At 43.6% G+C, this 20,786-nt stretch overlaps 1 protein-coding gene across 2 annotated transcripts in view; it reads left to right on the top strand.

Moving 5' to 3' along the window:
- Nucleotides 1–20,786, top strand: part of MCTP2 (multiple C2 and transmembrane domain containing 2) — a 113,989-nt gene that overhangs the window by 50,923 nt on the left and 42,280 nt on the right. For both annotated transcript variants that reach the window (XM_077919019.1, XM_028706232.2), the window contains exons 11-17: nt 4,068–4,254; nt 5,912–6,005; nt 9,152–9,254; nt 9,932–10,034; nt 14,494–14,595; nt 14,854–14,928; nt 16,406–16,525. In XM_077919019.1, coding sequence (XP_077775145.1) covers nt 4,068–4,254; nt 5,912–6,005; nt 9,152–9,254; nt 9,932–10,034; nt 14,494–14,595; nt 14,854–14,928; nt 16,406–16,525 — 784 coding nt within the window. The remainder of the gene's footprint in view (nt 1–4,067; nt 4,255–5,911; nt 6,006–9,151; nt 9,255–9,931; nt 10,035–14,493; nt 14,596–14,853; nt 14,929–16,405; nt 16,526–20,786) is intronic.

The following is a 20,786-nucleotide window of genomic DNA, read 5'->3' as shown; positions in this document are numbered from 1 at the left end:
TAAATGTTTTTTAAAAAGCATTTACAAGATTCTAGGCATCAGTTAGACAAGGGTATGAAAGAAATTTATGTAAAGTCAAGTTAAAATAAAAACTCTAATTATCTGTATGTTTAAGTATCTTACTCTCCCCCCTCCCTTTCTCTCACTTTAAAAATATCAGTGTTTAATTACTTTGAAATGATTGTTTTTTCTATGCTTTTAGCTGTTTCTATTTTATTTGTAAGCTTCCTTGAGTCCCTGTCTGGGAAAAAGGCAGGGTATTAATAAGTATAAATGTAATAGTAATAATAATAAACAACTAAATAGTTTAAGTGAAAGTTTAAACAAACAAGAGAGAGAGAGATGAAATGTCAGGTTTGGTGGCATCTGATATATTCCTGCTGATTGAAACCATCAGGTAAAGCAGGGTTAAATGCTGCTTTTCTCCAAGGCTGAAAGATTTTTGTACAGCCACTAACTATTCAAACCATCTGGGATCACTCAGACCACAGCCCAGACTTGATTGTACAGTTTTGCTAAGGAATTGCCAACAGAGTTCCCACCTTCACCGGGACAGCGGAGCCCACTCGAAACACATTTGCACGCTTAAAAAATAAGTGATTAAACTTTATGCGATCCAGTGGTATGAAAAGACTCCGTTAAGAAATGCGAACGCATATTGAGTTTTAATGTGGCAATCCAGCTGTTTAATTGCTTGTGTGTCTAATTGTTTACACAGCAGTTTATCTCAGTGCAATGCTACAATCCGTTCGCATCTCCCCCCGCCACCGTGTGAGCCTCAGATGGAATGCAAAGAACCCAGCAGTGATGGTTCCAAAATGGTCTCCCCCAAGGCGAGGGACTCGTAACACTGTTGTAATGTCTACAACTGTTTACTGTATGAGTTGTTGTCCCCTATGTTACGTCTCCTCAGACCTCCTCTAGTGGCATGTCAGCCATGCAGATCAGGGGTTGGGATGCCGGAGAAATCTGAAGCAGTTTGCCTTAAAAGACAAGGCTCCCCAATTTATACTTTTTGAAACCCAAATCTTTAATTTTATTTGCATTCATCTGAATTTTCAAATGTTGTTCTCCAGCCAAGTCATGTGTACAAAAATGCAGATACCGGGGTAAATTGTGTATAAAAATAGATATATCAGCTTTTTAAAAGGTACAAAAATGCATTACATTAGAGGAAACGGCTTTGCAAATGTGCATATTGAGCAAAATTTCATAGAAAAAATGTGCACGTTAGGAGAAATTTGCACTAAAATGCAGATGAATTTTTCATGAGGACTTCTTTTTTAAAAAATTGCAAATTGACGTGAAGATGTGGAAGCTGCATTTAGGATTTGGAAAATGAGAAATGGAGAGGAACTGAAATTGACAGATTTGCCTGTCTCTAGCAGGGGCAAGATGACTTATAGAATTAAGAGGCAATCTGCATAATATGCAGTTCTAACAAAGAGGAAGGCGTGTCACTCTCACCTTGAAAAGCATTCATTGGGGAGGAAGTGTATTGATGAGATAATTGGCATCCTGGGAGGTTTTCCAGCCATTATTGATAACCCAGCAGGGGTTTTCCAGGGGTGGGGAATCTCTGACCATCCATTCTAATGTCCACCAGCCCTGGCCATTGTGTACACTGGTTCAACCTGATGGAAGTTGGGGTCTATCAGCATCCAAAGGTCTACAAGTTCTCCACACCTGTTGTTTGTGATTGAAAGAAGTATTTAGTTGCCCAAGAAGACTTGGTTTCATGTCTCTGCTGATGAAACAAAACATAGGGAGCAGCCCAAGTCAGACTACCTAGTCTTCTCCAGCTGGCCAGGGCTCTCCAAGGTTTCAGAAAGGGTTTGCTCCCAGTCCTACCTGAAAAGGTTGTGGATTGAAGCTGGGGGCCTTCTGCATGCTAAGCAAATGTTCTACCACTGAACTATGCACCTTCCCCAAGTATGCTCAAGTGCAGCCTTTTAAGAGCAAACTTTCAGTTTCTTGTGCAACTGGCAACCAGTTCTGCAAAGACATAAGCCAGAATCGCTTCATTCCCTTGGTTTAAGCACTTACCGAAAGCAAATGCTTCAAATGACTTGCAAGTGGATTACTTAGCCTCTATTGTACGCCACCGTCTTTTCCACCTGGAATGATGTTAGCTTGAATGTTTTGGGGGGAAAGAGGGAGAGGTTTTGTGTGCCCACCTTTTCTTTCCAAAACTGGCTATTTAGAAGTAGACTCTGCAATTTAGAGCAGATGGCTGGCAGCCACTGTGGTTCTACAGCTGGAAAGGGATCAAACTGGAGTAATGTGTGCCCCATTTACCTAGAAGGAACCCAACTGGAGGGAACCTCTGAGGATTTTTTTAAAATGGCCATTAAGAAAACACCTAAACAAGTTTTTGTTTAAATGAAAACCTGTCGACAGGCCTTAAGCACTGAAAGGCTGTTCCAAAATCTTCCCATCTCTGCCTGTGTTTGGAAACTCAATCCCACTGCAACCCATGGCAGCAAAACTCTTCCTCTTTGAGTCCCTTTCAGTTGGAAGGTGCAAATATTTGCTTAACGTCTTCCATAATAACTTTCATCTACAGAGCTTCTTGAAAAGTTTGCCGGATGTATTTCCGAGTAAAATGTATTTTAATGCTTTCACTCCAAGATTTTTCACAGCTACAAGGATGCAAGTCCCTCCCTTCTCAATTCTTGAAAAATACTTAAATGTTTTTGTTGCCCTCCACTTATTTCAAAAAAGTGTAAGACACATATACATTAGGGGTAATGTAAGTTGAGTGGTTGATATTATCCGGCCTCACAAGGAACGTGCACATCATCTGCCCATAAAGAGGGAACTGGGCATATTTTCTGCTTAATATACATAATTCCAACAGGTCTTTGGGGACATGCATATGTTGACTGGAATATTACCCTAACATAAATCTTTAAGAATTGTTTGTGTGTGTCATGAAGAAGGTGTTGGAGACCCTTCTCTGGAACCCCCAACTATCTGAGCTTTTTTTATCTAACTCACTTTAAAGACAACTGTGCACATTGCAAGAAGTGTACAGTGGTACCTTGGGTTACATACGCTTCAGGTTACAGACTCCGCTAACCCAGAAATAGTACCTCGGGTTAAGAACTTTGCTTCAGGATGAGAACAGGAATTGTGTTCCGGCGGCATGGCAGCAGCAGGAGGCCCCATTAGCTAAAGTGGTGCTTCAGGTTAAGAACAGTTTCAGGTTAAGAACGGCGCTCCAGAATGAATTAAGTACTTAATCTGAGGTACCACTGTATAATGGGTGCCGTGTATAGTAATCTATAGTACTGTGCTGATGTTTTATCCTGTGATTTCCCCGACTATTCTTGCATCAATTGACAAGAAAGAAATTGCATTCAGGTATTATCAAAGGGGAGAGAAAATGTTGGTGAAATTCTCACATGTGGAGTGCAGGGTTTCCCTCCCCAATTCGCCTTCCTTTTGTGGTTGCCAAGGTGCCTGGCCCATGCATTGCGGGGCAGATCCAAGATGGCAGGCAGCTGAAGGCTCATGAAGGAGCTTGAAGAAATCTGCCAATAAGGATTGAAGAACAGCCAAATGAATGAATCTAACCTACTGACTTGTCAAGGTCTTATTGCTCCCGACAACCCTCCTTTGATGGGGTGCATTCAGATTGAAATTAACTTTCCAGCAGAGTATCCATTCAGTCCCCCCAAGATTATGTTTAGATCAATCACCCTAACTTTGAACGCAGTGGCGAGGGGGTGTTGGAGAGTGTCTGTTCTTTCATTTTGCAAATCATCTCACCAATGATTTTCATTCTGCAGTCTCCCTGGGTGCTTGTACTACAGATGTACAGCTTAGGGTGGTTCTATTGTAAGATAACTCCTCCCATAGTGCTTCCCAGATCAGGAAGCATGGGCCACTGGGGAGGCTGGAGAAATGTTTACTGGTACGTAAACTCTTCTGCAGATGAAGTAAACTTTTGGGTGTGAAATTGGAGGACAGATTTCAGCACAGCACTAGTAAGACAGTTTGCATGTTTTCTGAAATGGCTGCTGCACATTAATTCCAACCCCTTTTGATTCTGTTGGTTTTAGGTGTAAAGTTGATGTTAGTGCGCTCCCTGGAAAACAAGCCAACCATTTGGAATTGCCCTTGGAGAAACAGCCTGGGTCCCTGTTGATGGTGATCTCTGTCATTCCCTGCTCAGGAGTTTCTATCTCTGATTTGTGTGTTTGCCCTCTGGGAGACCCCAGTGAGAGGAAACAACTTTTCCAGCGCTATGTGAGTTTGAAGGCCTCCATTTCTCCTTAAGGAAAAATCAAGTGTGTGTGTGTGTGTGTGTAGAAGGGAATTGTACCAGAAAATGACGTCAAAGCCCAGATCCTAATCACATGTCTGTTAATGGGGGAATGAAATGTATCTCACACTAAATATTATGGCTGGTGTGATTTAATCAATTGTCTGTACAGTTAGCCCCAAGCCATATGGGTGGTTTGCATTTGATAGTTCTCAAAACAGTAATTTCCTTTACTATTACAGAGCAGGAGAGAGAGAGAGAGAGAGAGAGAGAGAGAGAGAGAGAGAGAGATCTTTCTCCATCTTCCCCAAATTTGTTTCAGCTCTGTTTTGCACTTCCGATGTGACAATTGGCTATCAGATCAAGTTTAGTTAATTACAGAATGAGAATGGGGAAACTTTCCCATCCAAATGTTATTCGACTCCAGTTCCCATCAGCCCAAGCCAGCAGGGCCAATGGTATGGGATAATGATGGGAGTTATGGTCCGACAATATCTGAAGTGCCACATGTTGCTCATCATCACACTAGAGCACTGAACAGGAGCAGCCTGTGCCACTTAAGTAGGGTAGGTCACTGGTTTTAAATACATCCTCCTTGTGGGGAAAAGAGGGGCAGATATGTAGAAAGCATAGCCTTCTCGTTGACATGCTTGCTTTCTATATGCAGGGAGTTTTCCTTTCCTTTTTTTTCTTCTTCCAATGTTAAGTTGTGGGTGAACATATCAGACGACACAGCGATTCTTCAAACAGCTCTTGTTTATTCACAGGCCAGAACAGAACTGAACTGAAGGGTTCAGTCAGCCTGCTTATATAGAGCTCCAGTACAACGTAACTGTAACAATTTTCTAAAACTATCCAATCAGTGAACGTCGCTTTCGATCCCTTATTTGCATAACTATCTACGGTATCCCCCTGCTGGCCCAGGGTCAGAACTTCAGTACATAACATCCAACTAGGGGAAACATTCAAATATGAAATACTCCCAACCACCCCCTGCATTGCTGCAATCCAGGAAAATACCCTGGATTGTAAGAGTGAACACAAGCTGGTTCTTGAAATCGGATTGACTCCCTGTGCCATCCTGGGACACAGCATATTTATAGATTCATTTAGATTCCATTCTTCAACATTTCAAGCAAGCATGGGACAGCCGTGCATTTTTCCGTGCACTTGTATGTGGTGGTGGGGAAAATGCCAGAAACTTTTAGAGTTCTGTGAACAATGTATGAAAAATAGGGTACAAAACAATCCAGAAATTTCCTTTCCAATCCATGGAGGAGTTAAAAATGACAGCTTTCTTTTTAAAAACGTTCCGTGCTATTGTGCTTTCCAGGCATTTGTTTTTATGCAAATAGAAGGAATGCAATTTTAAAACAGCTATAGATATTCAACTGCAATGTTGTCATCACCAGAAAATAAATTAGTCATGAGTTTATTGTTCAGGGGACTTGGGAGAGCAAGGAAGAGCCTTGAGCAGATCATAATTAAATGATTTCTTATAGTTTACTTACAGAGCTGTTGTCTAAATCACTATTTGGCCTTGCAAAGAATTTGTTCTTTAAGAAAGGCATAATACAAATGTGTAAATAAAATAAATGTTTAAAAATTTTTTAACTTCTTCTGACAATGTTTTCGTTGCAGTGCATAAGGAACTCTTTCCATAACATAAAGGATATTGGATTTTTGCAAGTAAAAGTATTAAAAGCTGCTGATCTGTTGGCTGCTGATTTTTCTGGTATGAAATATTGCTGATCTAGACTTTAGATTATTTCCCCCAACATGTTATAGTAGAAGTTCCCAGCATTGACCCCTTTTTTATCTTATGAAAAATAGAAAATACCAAAGAGAATACATATATGATAGTGGCATTTTTTTTTAAGTGTATGAATCTTTCATATTTATTTATACAGCATGATCACATCTTACATGTGTTTAACTTGTGTGATTTCAATGATAACACAGTTGAAGGCAGGCTGGCTGAAATCAATCCAAAAATCTCTTTTTGCACTGGGTTCCTTTGGGGGTTACCTGGCATGTAGGAGTGCCAGCTTGGCCCCACAACTGTGGGTACCTGGGGCTGTGGATGCCATGCAGTATGCATGGCACTGGCACCAGAATTTGTGGGTGCCTGGCCCCTTCATAGGGAATTTTGTGGGTGCTCTGGCACCAAGGGCCCCAGGGAGTTGGCACCTATGCTAGCATGGAAATAGATTTTAAGCTCTCCACCTTGCTTGCTGGGCAAGAAGAAGAGGAGTTTGGATTTGATATCCCGCTTTATTATTACCCTAAGGAGTCTCAAAGCGGCTAACAATCTCCTTTCCCTTCCTCCCCCTCAACAAATGCTCTGTGAGGTGAGTGAGGCTGAGAGACTTCGGAGAAGTGTGACTAGCACAAGGTCACACTTCTGCATGTGGAGGAGCGGATGCGCGAACCCGGTTCACCAGATTACGAGTCCACTGCTCTTAACCACTACACCACACTCGCTCTCAAGGTTTTCTTGGTGCATTGGCTGTGGAACTACTAAGGATTCTCTCTCTCTTCCCCTCACCTGCTAGCCATTGGGTTGCTCCAAGGTTTGGGCACATGTGATTTTCATGCATATGCAGAACTCTTGGAACCGAACCCCCTTGTAAGATGTGATCATGCTGTATTTCAAACTTTTCTAAACTGCTTAACATTTTTCAAATCTCTAATTTGATTTTTGTACCTCACTCTACGCGGGGCTGCCCTTGAAGCTGATCCAGAAACTCCAGCGGGTGCAGAATGCTGCGGCGAGGCTCCTTACAGGGTCCTTGCCACGGGATCACATTCATCCTGTGCTTTACCAACTGCACTGGCTCCCGGTGGAGTACAGGGTCAGGTTTAAGGTGCTGGTTTTGATCTTTAAAGCCCTATGCAGCCTAGGACCCATGTACCTACAGGACTGCCTCTCCTGGTATGCCCTGCAGAGGTCCTTAAGGTCCACAAATGACAACTCTTTGGAGGTCCCAAGTCGCAAGGTGGTTAGATTGGTCTCAACTAGGGCCCAGGGCCTTTTCAGTACTGGCCCCGACTTGGTGGAACACTGTGTCACAAGAGACTAGGGCCCTGCGGGACTTGACATCTTTCCGCAGGGCCTGCAAGACATAGCTGTTCCGCCTAGCCTTTGGTTTGGACTCAGTCTGACCCTTATGTTTCTCTCCCCTTATGGTTTTGATCTATGTGCTACTATTAAAATGAGGCTGCATTTTAAATTGTATTTTAACCCATATTTTAAATTGTTTCTGTTTCTGTTTCTGTTTCTTTTCCCTTTTCTTTTTCCTTTCCTTTTTCTTTTTCTTTTCATATTATGTTTGTATTGTAATTTTACTGGTGTTAGCCGCCCTGAGCCCGGCTCTGGCTGGAGAGGGTGGGGTATAAATAAAAAATTAAGCATTGTAAACAGTGTACAATGTAAAAACAAGAGAAGAAGTGCCATGGTGCGCCTGCATCAGCACAACTGAACACCTTCACCTGCCTCAGCTGCATCCTGTATCGGCCTCTACAGCCACAGCAGGCACTGCAACCTTCCATCAGGCTGACTTCACACACAAAGGCACACTCCTCCATGGTCTCCCGATACAGGCGGATGCTAACAAGTCATCTAAACAACAAATATGGTTTTCAATCAATAGAACAGTATGAAAACATAAAAACAAATAAAACTGATTTAGGGAGCCCACACATAGTATACCAGGGCCCAGTGAAAGCCTGGCTTGTATGTGTAGTAAGATTCATATACACATTAACACAGAACGAAAGCTAGCAAACATATTGTTGTGCTGAATTTTGCCCTCCAGTTTCTCTGCAGAAGAGATATTCATTTTTATATAGTATGTTCAGGGCACAGTAGAATGCAATCTACAGTTGTACCTTGGATCATGAACGCCCTGGAACTCGGACGTTTTGGCTCCCAAATGCCGCAAACCCGGAAGTGAGTGTTCTGGTTTTTTTAACGTTCTTTTGGAAGCTGAACGTTCGACGGGGCTTCTGCGGCTTCTGATTGGCTGCAGGGACTTCCTGCAGCCAATCAGAAGCTGCGATTTGGTTTTCTAATGTTTTAGAAGTCGAACAGACTTTTGGAATGGATTCCATTTGACTTCCAAGCTACGAGTGTACTATACAAAGTAGAGTCGCACCTGTTGCTCCAGCCATATTTGCCTCTGGCTCCACCCACCACTGGTATGCATCCCCTAAGGCTGATAAAGATTCCCCACTCATGACCTATAGCCATAGCACTCTAAAAGTTAGACCTGGGTGTGAGTTCCCAAGACTTATTTTAGCTGCTGCTACTGGTTTGCACAACTTCTAAGCTGCCTTTCATCTAACATAGATCCCCACTCGATTTATAGAAACAAACACACACAATTTAAACATGATAAACCCTGTTTTAAAATTATAAGGTTGCAAAACATTTTTCAGCAACGACAATGCCCCACATTTCAATAAGTACAGAAATAATTCACACTGCGACAGCACCTCCTTGAACAGACTGTTGTAAGGTAAATGCTGTGTCTTCAACGTGCTGGGGCGGTAAATGAGCGAGTTTTGCAAGGAAAGGATACCATTTGCGCAGCGCTGTTTGCCTTGTTTTGCAATAACTTATTTCCCTGCAGCGGAGTCATTTTCCAGTTGCCCTCACATAGCCCTCTGCTAGCTGAGTAGAACTTTTCAATAGTTGAAAGGTTTTCTAATATGCGATTCCTGCAACTCAAGCAAAAAAATGCATTACTGAAAAGGCTATATTGGAAGCTCTGAAATGAGGAAAAGTGTCGTCAAGCAGTTTACCAAGATAACTGGCAAGTTTTTCTTCAGTGGTCAAATAATGCACTAACAAATTATATATCTGGCTTTCCTTCCCAGGAAAAAGTGACCCCTTTTGTGTGTTGGAGCTGGGGAATGGCAGACTTCAGAGTTTCACTGTTTACAAAAACCTTAATCCAGAATGGAACCAGGTCTTCACATTGTAAGTGGATTTGCATCTGAAACTTTATTTTAAGGTAGTTATTTGCTAGCCTTCATTGAAAGATTCCATAGAGCAGGGTTAAAACTAGTTCACAGAACTTATCAAGACAATTTAAGATCAGCATTGATTCAAGAGTCATCGAAGCTTGCCTATTTCTGTATTGCAGAGGAGTTCTGCATAATTTTTCCCTCTAGAATCTACAGCAGAACAATATATTATTAGAATTAATTATCTGAGGCCATGCAAAGAATGATGCTATTTAGCTTAGATGCCACTGATGTCAAAATGTTTAAGTCGAAATGCATTTTTTCAAAATACTTCTTTTGCAACCCTCCTTCATCTATTACCCACGTTTAACCAGCAGGGCTTGGGGTGTGCTACAGTAATTCAAAACTCAGAATATCAAACAAATTAAGACAAATTACCATTACAGGAATAGAGTGGTTCCTGACAAGATACACCTCTTAAGTTTTAGAAATTATTTATGTGACATAACACACTGTGTTTGCGTTGCAATGTTGTAAAGCACATAAGGTATTTTGGTTATTATTGTATGTCCTATTTGCCTCTTGCCATAGACTTCTTTTTCGTGAACTTTTAAATTCTTACATAGACATACATTACGTTCGTTTAGATCTTGACTTTTGTCATTCCTTTGTATCTGTGAATCTCACCAGCCCCGTTAAAGACATCCACGATGTTCTAGAAGTGACGGTGTTTGATGAAGATGGAGATAAGCCTCCAGATTTCCTGGGGAAAGTTGCGATCCCTTTACTGTCTGTGAGTTTTTCTCCTGCCTTGATGGTTTCAGTGGGATATGGCTACCTAGCCTGTTGCATGTAGGAACTGTGCTGAAAAGAACAAAATGCTTTGTGATTCATAAGCTTCAGTCAGTATTTATGGTGGTCCTTTATGCTGCAAGTGGGGTAGCCTTTCAGTCAAATTCTGTGATTAATTGAGAGAAAGAGAATGGAGATAACATTGGTTCATCAGCTTGATTTCCCTTTGGAATATAATATTATGCTATCTCTTCTTTCTTCCCTTTATTTTTTTGTACTCCAGGTGAGTTAGTACCAAATGAGTTGCTACACATTTTTCTCCAGGTGGTTTCAGAACTCTCTTAGGTGCCTGTTGTTGCCAATTTATGAGTGAAAATGGACATAATATTTAAAAATAAGTCATGAGTATTCTTCCCTTTCATTGTTAGGGCACCCAGTGGTGGAACATGTCCTCATGGTGCCCAGGGCAGGTGTGCACAGCTGTGCTGGGGGGGGAAAGCAGGGTATGGAGGGCAATATGAGGAGGACACAGCAGGACAGGCAGGCATTTTCCAATCAGTCTGGATTCGACTGATTGGAAGGGTGTGTATCTGTTGTGTCCTCCTGACACTCTGCCAGCCCCATGCTGCTTTGTGAAGCTGGGGTGTGCAATCAGACTCGCAAAGCACCGTGGGGTTGGCGGGGGCAGTGTGAGGAGCAAAATGTCCCTTTGAAGAAACCGTGCCTGGGGCAATGACCCCTCCCTCACCCCGCTATGCCTCTGAAGGCACCTTCTTCCCTTTCGTGGCATGTGCATTCAGTTCCACAAATCGGGCCCTCCCTTAAAGAGGACACGTATTGTGGTAAGACCTGGAAAACCAACACCCTGTGTTGTGGGTGGGTACGATTGGTCAGCCACAACACCCGATTGGTAGGTCCCTCGAAGCTGGGTACAATCTGGCCAATGGGACGCAGTCCAAATGGTTCAAGGGACCTATTTATGCTCATGCGCGTGACCCAGAGCTTCCTCTTTTGGCGTGTGCATTTGGAACACCCGCCCACCTTTCCCTACTTTTAGGGCTTGTTGTGCTTGACCTTGCTATGCCATTGTGTGTCATCTGTCGTTGGGACAGGGGCACGGCAGGAATTTTCCCCACTTGGCTGATTGGCTGTTGCCATTTGGGTTTCACCTGCCGCGTAGCAAATTGTCACAACTTGTAAGGTTGCAGATAGGCTGAGGTTCAGGTGATAGGGATGGGAGAACGCCATCCCAATGTGAAGGGTATTCCGTTAAAGGAATCCAGGGACTTGATGGTTTGGTCAACCCCTGAGAGGGGGTTGTGCCAGTGCCTGAGTCCAGGGGGACATTTGGGTGGCAGAGTTAGCCCATTCCCGGCTTTCCACTTATCCAGGTGTTCACCCTTGGCTGACCTATGCTGGAACCCTGGGTCAGCGCTACCTGCATGGCAGGGAGCTAGTCGAACCAGAGCCTATGCAAGGAGTCACTTTCTGTAATCAGTAAAGTTGTGGCCTAAATTCTGCCAAAAACCAAACAAAAAGTTTGAGTCAAGTTTGAATTTATTTAGGGGGGAGGTTTCTGTGCCTGAACACATAAGGGCTGGGTCAGCAGTTAGCCTTGCCTGTCCTTGATGGTGCTTATGGTGGGATGCCAAGGGGTATTTTGGGGGTGGGGTGGGCATTTGGCATTACCAGAGTTGCTTTGAAATGGCCTTAGCTGGCCAGTTAAGTACTATCACTTGCATATCTGAAGAGGTTGTCCAGTTGCCATAGAGACACATGGATGGACTTTCCCCTACCTTACCTGGCTGGAGGCCGCATCATCCTAGAATGGAAAACAATACACTAAGGGGGGTCTGTGTGAGAGAGTTTTGGCTGATGCTCTGTGCTGGACCCAAAGCTGTGACTTAAGGCTTCACCCCAGTGGGAAAGCAAAATCTGCTGGGGTGTAAATGCTGGGGGCCCCTCCGTCCTATGCTCGGATTGTATATATGTGTAAATAAAACCATATGTCCTATAGATACAGTCTCTGTTGACCTTCATTCCAGGAAAACTGAACCCTGGGTAAGCACAGGTACCCATTGAAGTCTCTTGCTGCATGGAGATTGGGGTTCACTCAACAACATGTATAGTACCTTGGTTGGATGCAAGCCTTAATTTTTTACATTATCACTTCTAAGCTTCATATTTCTCTTTCGACCTTGAACACAGCACCATCGCCCCCTTTTTCACAATGTCCTTGACTTCGGGACTGCATTAAGCCCCTTCTGTACAGGCTATAGCTGCTCAATGCTTGCTCAGACTTTTTTTTTTTGAACGGCCTGCATCATGTGACGGGCCGTTTGATGTTTACAGGGAAGGAACAACTCCTTAACATCTTTTATTCAATTTTTGATGACTCTGTTAATTTCTCCCTGAGTCCTCGTATCCCTGATGTTACTGGACAGGAGCGGTGTGAGCAGCTGGTCTCCTGGAGAGCAGGCGCCTGCCAAATGGTCTATGCGAGAGGCAGCCGGCTGTGTGAGATGACAGTGAGAAGATGTTAGATTCTGATTCCACCCCCCCCCTTGATTTTATAGACATTTGTCAAGTGTCCCTCAGGATTTGCATAACAAGGCAGGCAAGAGGAGGCAGCGGGAGGGGAGGAGAAGTCTCTCTCTCTGTGTCTGCAATGTGAGAAAATTCCAAACTATTTCGTCTAGTTTCTTTGGCCACCTTCACACCATACATTTAAAGGGCTATGATACCCTTCTCACCATTGAATACCTCCTTCGTTCTTTTAGAATGGCAATGGCGCCCACCTGAGAGGTTGCGGTGAGTTCCGGGTGGGGAAAAAGGCCTACCTACACCCCTCACAGAGCTACAATTCCCAGAGTAGCTGAACTATCAATCCCTCTTCACTGGGAACTTTGGGAATTGTAGCTCTGTGAGGGAATAGGAGCCTCCTAACAAGTCTCACTGTTTCTTTCCTGGCAACTAAAGATATGTAACGTAGGCACCAGATGAGCCTCCCTTGGGAAATCTGGCATATAGTTGGCTGATATTTGATATCTTCTGGGACCCTAGGCCATGGCATTCTATGGAGCTTGGAAATCTCAACACAGTGTATTGTGTGACGAGTTCCCGCCCCACCCCCAGTGGAGGCGGTGAAAGAGGGAGATCCCCAGTCGTGCCTGCATTAAATAGGGCAGGCCACGCTCCTCGAGCCAGCCGATTGGATGTTCAGGGGGTGACACGGCCGGGGATTCCCTCAATCGCGTGGAGGCTGAGTTCCAGCTGCCACGCATGGTGGGGGCATGAAGCCCGCAACACCACCTCCTTTTGCAGGGCGGAAGTGGCTTACTTTCCAAGTGCTGTGGGGAGAAAACAAGACATCCTGTTTCTTTCTGTGAGATCTTGGCGGCCATTTTGTCCATCGCAACCTCACATGCTCTCTCGCACCTTGCTCTCGTCCTGAAAAAGGGGCTGCGATCTTGCACAGCACCCAGAGCTGCATGTTTTGGGGCACCACACAATATCTGTGCTTTTGGGGGGCCAGAGCAAGGTGCACAAGCCTGGGAGTGCGTCCCGGAAGACACATGTTCCGGTTTTGTATCAGAAAAAGTTGGAACGTATGTACAGTGGTCTTCGGGTCTTCAGCATTTTAAATATTCCACATGCTTCACATTTCGTATCTACAGCAATCTTGCAAGGATGGTTTCAGTATTGCAGAGACGGAGGAGGTAGGGTGGTCGGAGACTGAGAGATGATGGCTTTCCTAAATTCATCATTGAATTTATGGGGTTTTTGGTAGTAACTTTGCTTCATCAGTTGTCCAGCCAAGCAACCTATTGCTATTTGGAAGGAAAATAACTATTTAAAATTGTAAATAACTGGAGCGAATGATTCCCTACTGGCTGGTGGGGTTCTGGAGTGTGCTTTGCTTGTTGGCTCTGTGTTATGTTTTAGACTTGCTTCAGTAAAGAGTAATACCCCTAATGTGAAGCTGGACCCTGATATTTTAAATCTCTGCTTTTGTTTTCTTAGCCAATTATGCTCTTTTAGAGTATGGTCTCTCCAGTTTAAGAGAAATTCAAGCAGAGTACTGTTTAGCCGTTGAACTGATGCCTGTAGCAGAATCAGGTACAGAAGACCCAAAGCTGGCATTTAATCTGTATATTAAATAAGAATTGGACTTTCCCTCTTCACTCAGCCAGCATTCACCCCATTGTGGTGATGAGCAGCACTCAGAGGCTTATGAGTTGGATGCAGGCAAAGCACCTTAGGATGAAGGATGCTCATGCAGGATGCTCTATGGGAATCTCTTTGCCTCTCTCATGCTCCGCTTGCATATAAAACAAAAGCACTGTCTCTCCAGCATAGACCCTATAGCATTGCTGTGAAAACTGAAGCGCACTCGGTGATATTCAGTTGAGATTCTTATCTTTTTCTCATTATTATTTTTTATTTCTTTCAATTTGAAGATTAGAAATGGTGAGCAAAGTTTCTACACACTGAAGAACAAAGACCTGGAACTTCCCTCAAAAGGTGTCATCTACTTGGAGCTGGATGTTCTATTTAATCCTGTAAGTCGAATGGCTTCAGAGGATCGCCCTTTTCCTAGGAACATAGGGAGCTGCCTTACAGAGCAGATGCTCTGCCAATGAGCCTGGCCTACCTCGCAGGCTTGTTGTCTGGATAAAATGGTTAAGGGGGTTTGGTGCTAGGAGATCTAGTAATCTTCACAAGTCCAACTGGATGAGTTGGTTGCTTATGTACCAAACCAAGATGGAGCATCTGAACATAAACACCAAAGTCATGCAATTATTTATATTCTTTCAAAGGTAAAAGCCAGTATCAGAACCTTTTTTCCACGCGAAAGGCGGTTTTTGGAAGACAACCGCAAGTTTTCAAAGAAGGTATGTTTGTCTCTCAGCTGGGATTGTCTTTGTCTTTTTTGTTGTGGTTTTAACAAATTTTTGTACATAAGGAACAATAGTTTGTGGCCGCAGAACATGAAGGCTTTGTTTTAAACATAAGGAGAGTTCCAAATTGGAACTCTTTAGTTTGTTTCAGATATACAGTGGTACCTCTGGTTACGAACTTAATTCATTCCGGAGGTCCATTCTTAACCTGAAACCCTTCTTAAGCTGAGGTACCACTTTAGCTAGTGGGGCCTCCCACTGCCGCCATGACGCCACGGCGCGGTTTCTGTTCTCATCCTGAAGCAAAGTTCTTAACCCGAGGTACTATTTCTGGGTTAGCGGAGTCTGTAACCCAAAGTGTTTGTAACCTGAAGCGTCTGTAGCCCGAGGTACATAGACTGCTTTTTGGTCTAAGGGCTCCCAGACAGTTGCACAGGCTGTTGATACAAAAGAGAGCTGCAATAAATGCACTAAAACAATCAAAACACTATAAAATAGCAAAATCATCAAATCCCCACCAGTTGTACTGAATCTGCATTCAGGCTCTTACTACAGATGTGGCTCCCCAGCAATCCCCCTCTCACTTGGGAATTGGGTTAACTCACTTACATGTACCAGTTGCTCCAGTCTCTGACCTTGGAGCAAGCCCACAGCCAGTTGCCCATGGGGAGTTCCCTCAGCGTCATCGCATGCCAAAGGCAAGACCCAAAAGGGTAACCTCCTCTCTCAGACAGCTCATTTGGTGTCAACTCACCATTCACAATAGCTTCCAAATAAATACCATGCCCCCTGCCCCTGAAATCAGCTACAGCTGTGGCAAAGTTTTTACTCTTCACAAGTCAGGCTAGGTGGCCACAATGGAGGAGGAAGGGGGTTACAGGGGTTGTGGCCCGCTCTGGGTGCCATCCCTGAGGGGGGTGACATCAGCGCACACCCACGCTTGCCATGCCCCCGGACGCTCACCATGGGAGGCTAGCACCCAGCTAGGGATGCTCACTGTGTGGGCAGCTAGCCCTGCCCTCGCAGGCTGGCTAGCCCCACCTCCGCGCCACTCCAGGTGTCGGAGCAGGTAGCTCCGCCTCTGGGTAGCCAAACCTTGCCTCTACAGCAGGCTGCTGTTCTACAAGTGCGTGGAAAGGGGCTGGGGAGGCTAACGTTGGTACCCACCTCCCAGCCAGTGATCGTCCTGCCTTGGCTACCTGCCCCCCTTCAATAATAGTTGTCTCCCATCATTTTGTCCTTTAGCCTTGGTGGAATAGTCAGGGAGGAGTAGAGAGGTTTGTTGACACATTCCAAGCACCCAGACTTAACTAGATAGGGCACTTCCACATGCAGAAAGGTTAGATAGATACGCAAGAGCTTGCTTCATTTATTTATTTAATTTTTTATCATGCCCCTGTTCCTTTTTGTTTTGTTTTTAAAGTCCTCCTTGTTTTGAATCTTCTTTTCCCTCCCACCTCATGCTCGCCAGATCTTGTCGAGAAACGTTGACCGTGTGAAAAGAATCACTATGGCAATATGGAACATGATACAGTTTCTCCAAAGCTGCTTTCTGTGGGAATCTCCCGTCAGGAGTGTGATAGCATTTGTGGTAAGTGGCTAAGCCTTCTCAACAGAATTAAATGTGTTCTCATAAATGACTTTTCTCAGTAGATGACTGTGAAATGCTCCTTGTTATGATGGGCTGTGTATGTGTCTGGAGGAATGGGTTATTTATATTTCAGAGAGCCATGTGGAGTTGAATTGCACCTCTATTTGGAGGTCTAAGTCTAATTTGGAGATAAAGAACCATAGGGAGGAAGAGCTTGGGCTTTGAATTTGTCCCCCACCCTCAGTTAACAGCATTTGGAAAGCAGACTGAGGGAGCAAACAGGTCTCCTGGTCACATTCTTTCCCACTGTGGCAAAATCTCTGTTCAAATTATAGAAATTGGGTTCCATCCAATGACATTTTACTCAGAGTAAACCTATTGAAATTAAGGGGCCTAAATTAGATATACTCATTAATTTTAATTGGTCTAATGTGAGCCGAACTCAGTTGGATAAAAACCATTTTCCCTACATTGGAATATATACATATAAACTAGCATGTGCAAATTATGTGCAAATCTGTCCCCTTTCTTGGCAATGGAAGAGTAGTCACCATTAACTCTAGGGTAAAGTTTACATTACATTTCCAGGCAAGCATATAAATCCTGCTACAAAATCTAGTATTAGGTACAGAATCAAATGTCCTGATAACATATATTCAAAACCACAAGTTCCAAATGGATATTTGCATCCGTAAGAACTAGACATTGTGTGGGCAGTGTCTGGTAGATTGTCAATATTTGGGGATGGGTCTACTGACATCCATATAGCAGCTGGCCTTTCCCAAGTTGTGCAGAACAACCAGGAACAGGTAAATCTGCTTATTTATTTGTATGCAAGCAACAAAATTGCATTTTGATACAGAATCTGGTGTGTGGCCTTACATAATATACATACACAAACACACTGAAATCTTTGCGCAAAGTCACAAGTCATAGAGAAATATCTTGCCTACACTTGGCCCTAATGTGATAGCTTTGCCTATGAGCCCCTTCAGCAGCCATTGACCAAGTCAGTGAGAGCTAGTCTTCTGTTTGCTCTTAACAAGGTCGTCATGTCACCAAATCTGATTAGCTTCACTGTGCTGTGACACCAATACCATGTTATGGAAGCAGTGATGGGACCCTTTTCAGCCTGAAGGTCACATTCCCTTGTGGGTAACCTTCTGAGGCAGTGGGTATGTTTCAGTGATGGACGTTGCCTAATACGAGCAACAGATTTGATATATATGCCTTTGTATAGTATAAAGTACTAAGGCAGAGGTGGGGAGCACTTTCCATTCCAAGGGATGCATTTCCTCATGGGGACCACATACCAGTAGTGGTCAGTGTGGGAAAAGAGAGTATGACCAGGCACAGTCAACTCTATCCATCCCAGGCAAACAAGAGATGTTACCACACATTCCAGCCAGGTAAAATGACAGAAGGAAGTCTAAGAGCTGGGTCAGAGAGGGTTTGTGAGCCTGGGGAGCACGGCCTGTCAGGGGTTTAGCAGTCTGCGGTTGCGCGGGGGGAGCGGGGTCACTGTCAGGCTCCCCCTTCCTCACGGCTGGCAGCCAGCAATGGGAAAACAAGAAGTTCTTACCATGTTATTTTATTCAAAATTCACAGTGAGAGACGGACTCTCAGATAATGGTGTAGCTCCAAGTAAAGTCCCACCCCTCTGTCTCTCCTATTCTACTTCATCCCTGCGCTGGCTGACATGTGCTTACTGCCTCTGAGCTTTCTGTTCTACTACTCTTAGTGCACGCTGGGTCCGGGGGGAGGAGGTCCATGAATGCTTTCCAAAGACACTGAGTCTGTCAGCTGTCTCTCCCCTGCTGCTTTTTCTTCCTGCTGCTCTCCCAATATTTCCTAGCTCTTCCCCTCTGCAGCCTCTGAACTATGACCTTCTGCAAACCGCTATTCTAAATCAACACTGTCCTCCTGTTCTTGGGAAGGTTCAGGAAGGGGTGCGTGGTCTTCACCATTCCTTCTCAGTCCAGTCCCTGAGAGTCACAGACTCATTACTATTTCTGTAGCAAGCCCCCTTTCTGCAGTGTCCTGGAGCCCCCCAGTCAGCCTGAAAGGGGCACTTTTTAGCCATAGAGAAGAAGACTTCTCACCCTCTGTGCTGAATGGGGTTCCTCACCCCTGCAGTAGAACAAGAGAACATTCAGCACCGTCCTGTTTCTTTTAATTATTATTCATATTACTTAACTGCATATGGTTGACTATTGATAAAATTATCTTGGTGTGTTATTGAAATAAATTCTCAGTCTTGATTCAGAGTCACTTGCTCATTTTGCAGAAGTTTGTGTTCTGGTTCTAAATTGTGACTTGCCCTTAGTGGGTGGATATGATTCTGGGCTGATTTGTCAGCATATGTTGATAGACCTTTTCCGTTCCATCTCTGAGTTTCTGCAAAGCCTCGTTTTCTTTAAATTAACGGTTTGGTTACACCCTAGCAGCTCTTGGGTGTGCCACTTGTCAGAACTATGCAGGAAATCATTCTGCCCTGATTCTCATCATCTTTGGTGGTTCTCTCACTCTTTAGCCTATATTGGTTGAAAATAAAAATAGGAAAGAGTCTCATCAGCCAGTCCCAGCAGCCAAAATCCCACTGTTGTTTTTTTCAATTGTGACTTCAAATCCACATCCTCCACTCTCATCCACACACACACACACACACACACACACACACAAGCACACAAATTCATATATTTAATTTATATGATTTCATTTAGGAGTCTCACCCCACAAAATATATTGAAGCAATCTCGCAGTTAAGAGCCTCAATGACAAAAAAATTAACAACAATTCCATATATGTTTTCATGATCTCTTTGTTTTAATAGGTCATATATTAATGTTTAGTTGTTTTTATAAGGATGTTTTCTGTCTTCTGATGGAAACAGCTGGCTAGTATGGTGGTGGGCAGGTACATGACCAGGATCTAGGGATGGCTGAACCTGTAAATTTTCAGTTTCTCTCGATTTCTCATTTCCCCTAATCATGAGCTCATTTTCATTTCACTTTCAATTTGTATGCCGCCTTTCTGTATTACTATACCTAAGGCAGTTTACAAGCTGAAGAAACAACTAAATAGACAGCAAAGATCACATATGTAATAACAATCTGATCCAATGCAAAAAGTTCAGTCTGTTGCATTCCTGTATGAGTTTGGAAACTTTTCTTTAAAAAAACCCCAAAGTGCATGAAAATTTATACACATTTTTGTGTGCGCTTCTCCTAATGATTGCAAAAGTGAAACATATTCCAAGATTCCTCCTTTTAATAGTGTTTGGGAAGTTGCTTTGAATTGCCTTTTAAATCTCTGCTGTAAAGCTCCCTCTGCAGAATTTTGGTCCTGAAAGTTACGCCTGCCACATGGAGCTAATTGCTACCACTGGGTAATACATATTTTAAAAACATTTTAAAGGTAAATTTTAAGCGTTGAATTGCTGTTGTGAGGAATTATGCATCGTTGCACATTCTGCTTATAATTTTTTCTCCGGAATAATTATCCCTTCTATTGACAGTTTGCCAAGTATTAATGGTAATTATGCCATTTAATGAAATTACAGTTTTCTTAATGCAATTACTGTAATATGAGGGAAATTAAAAGGACGTTGTATTCGACTGTCTCTCCTCCACCCTTACTCCAGCCCTTTAAAAGTCTGTACAGACAAGTTTGTATGCAAGCTGGGGCTTTTTCTTATGAAATATGCCTTTCTTGAATGACGGCTTAAGCGGCCTCACCAGCCTTGATGATACAGGAGGGTAAATAGAGAGAACCAATGTGAGTTTTCTACAGTGATAGCTCTAACATTAGGCAGAGTAAGGCAGCCACCTCAGACAGCAGATATTGAGGGTGGGGCCCTCAGATGGAGGACATATTCTCATCACCAGTTTTGAACTAAGTCAAAGGTTTTTTTTACCAGTCCAGCTGATTTCTAAATGAGAAATCAGAGGGCACCATCTGGTAGCAGACTTCTTGATTTCCTACTCTCACAAAACAAAATAAAAATCGTGTTCATCAGCTAAAATAGACTTGGTCACCTCACCTCGACAAAAAAACCCTGTAGAATTGGAAAAGTTTAGAAAAGGGCAATGGGATGGAGTAACTCTGCTATGTGGAAAAGTTGTGGTATATGGGACTTTTTAGTTTAGGGAAAGAGGGACGCAGGTGGTGCTGTGGGTTAAACCACAGAGCCTAGGACTTGCTGAGTAGAAGGTCAGTGGTTTGAATCTCTGCAATGGGGTGAGCTCCCTTTGTTCGGTCC

The sequence above is a fragment of the Podarcis muralis genome, chromosome 14 (genome assembly GCF_964188315.1).
Source record: "Podarcis muralis chromosome 14, rPodMur119.hap1.1, whole genome shotgun sequence".
Classification (NCBI taxonomy): domain Eukaryota; kingdom Metazoa; phylum Chordata; class Lepidosauria; order Squamata; family Lacertidae; genus Podarcis; species Podarcis muralis.
The sequence above is the reverse complement of the archived record's forward strand: the minus strand, read 5'-3'. Positions and strand labels throughout refer to the sequence as shown.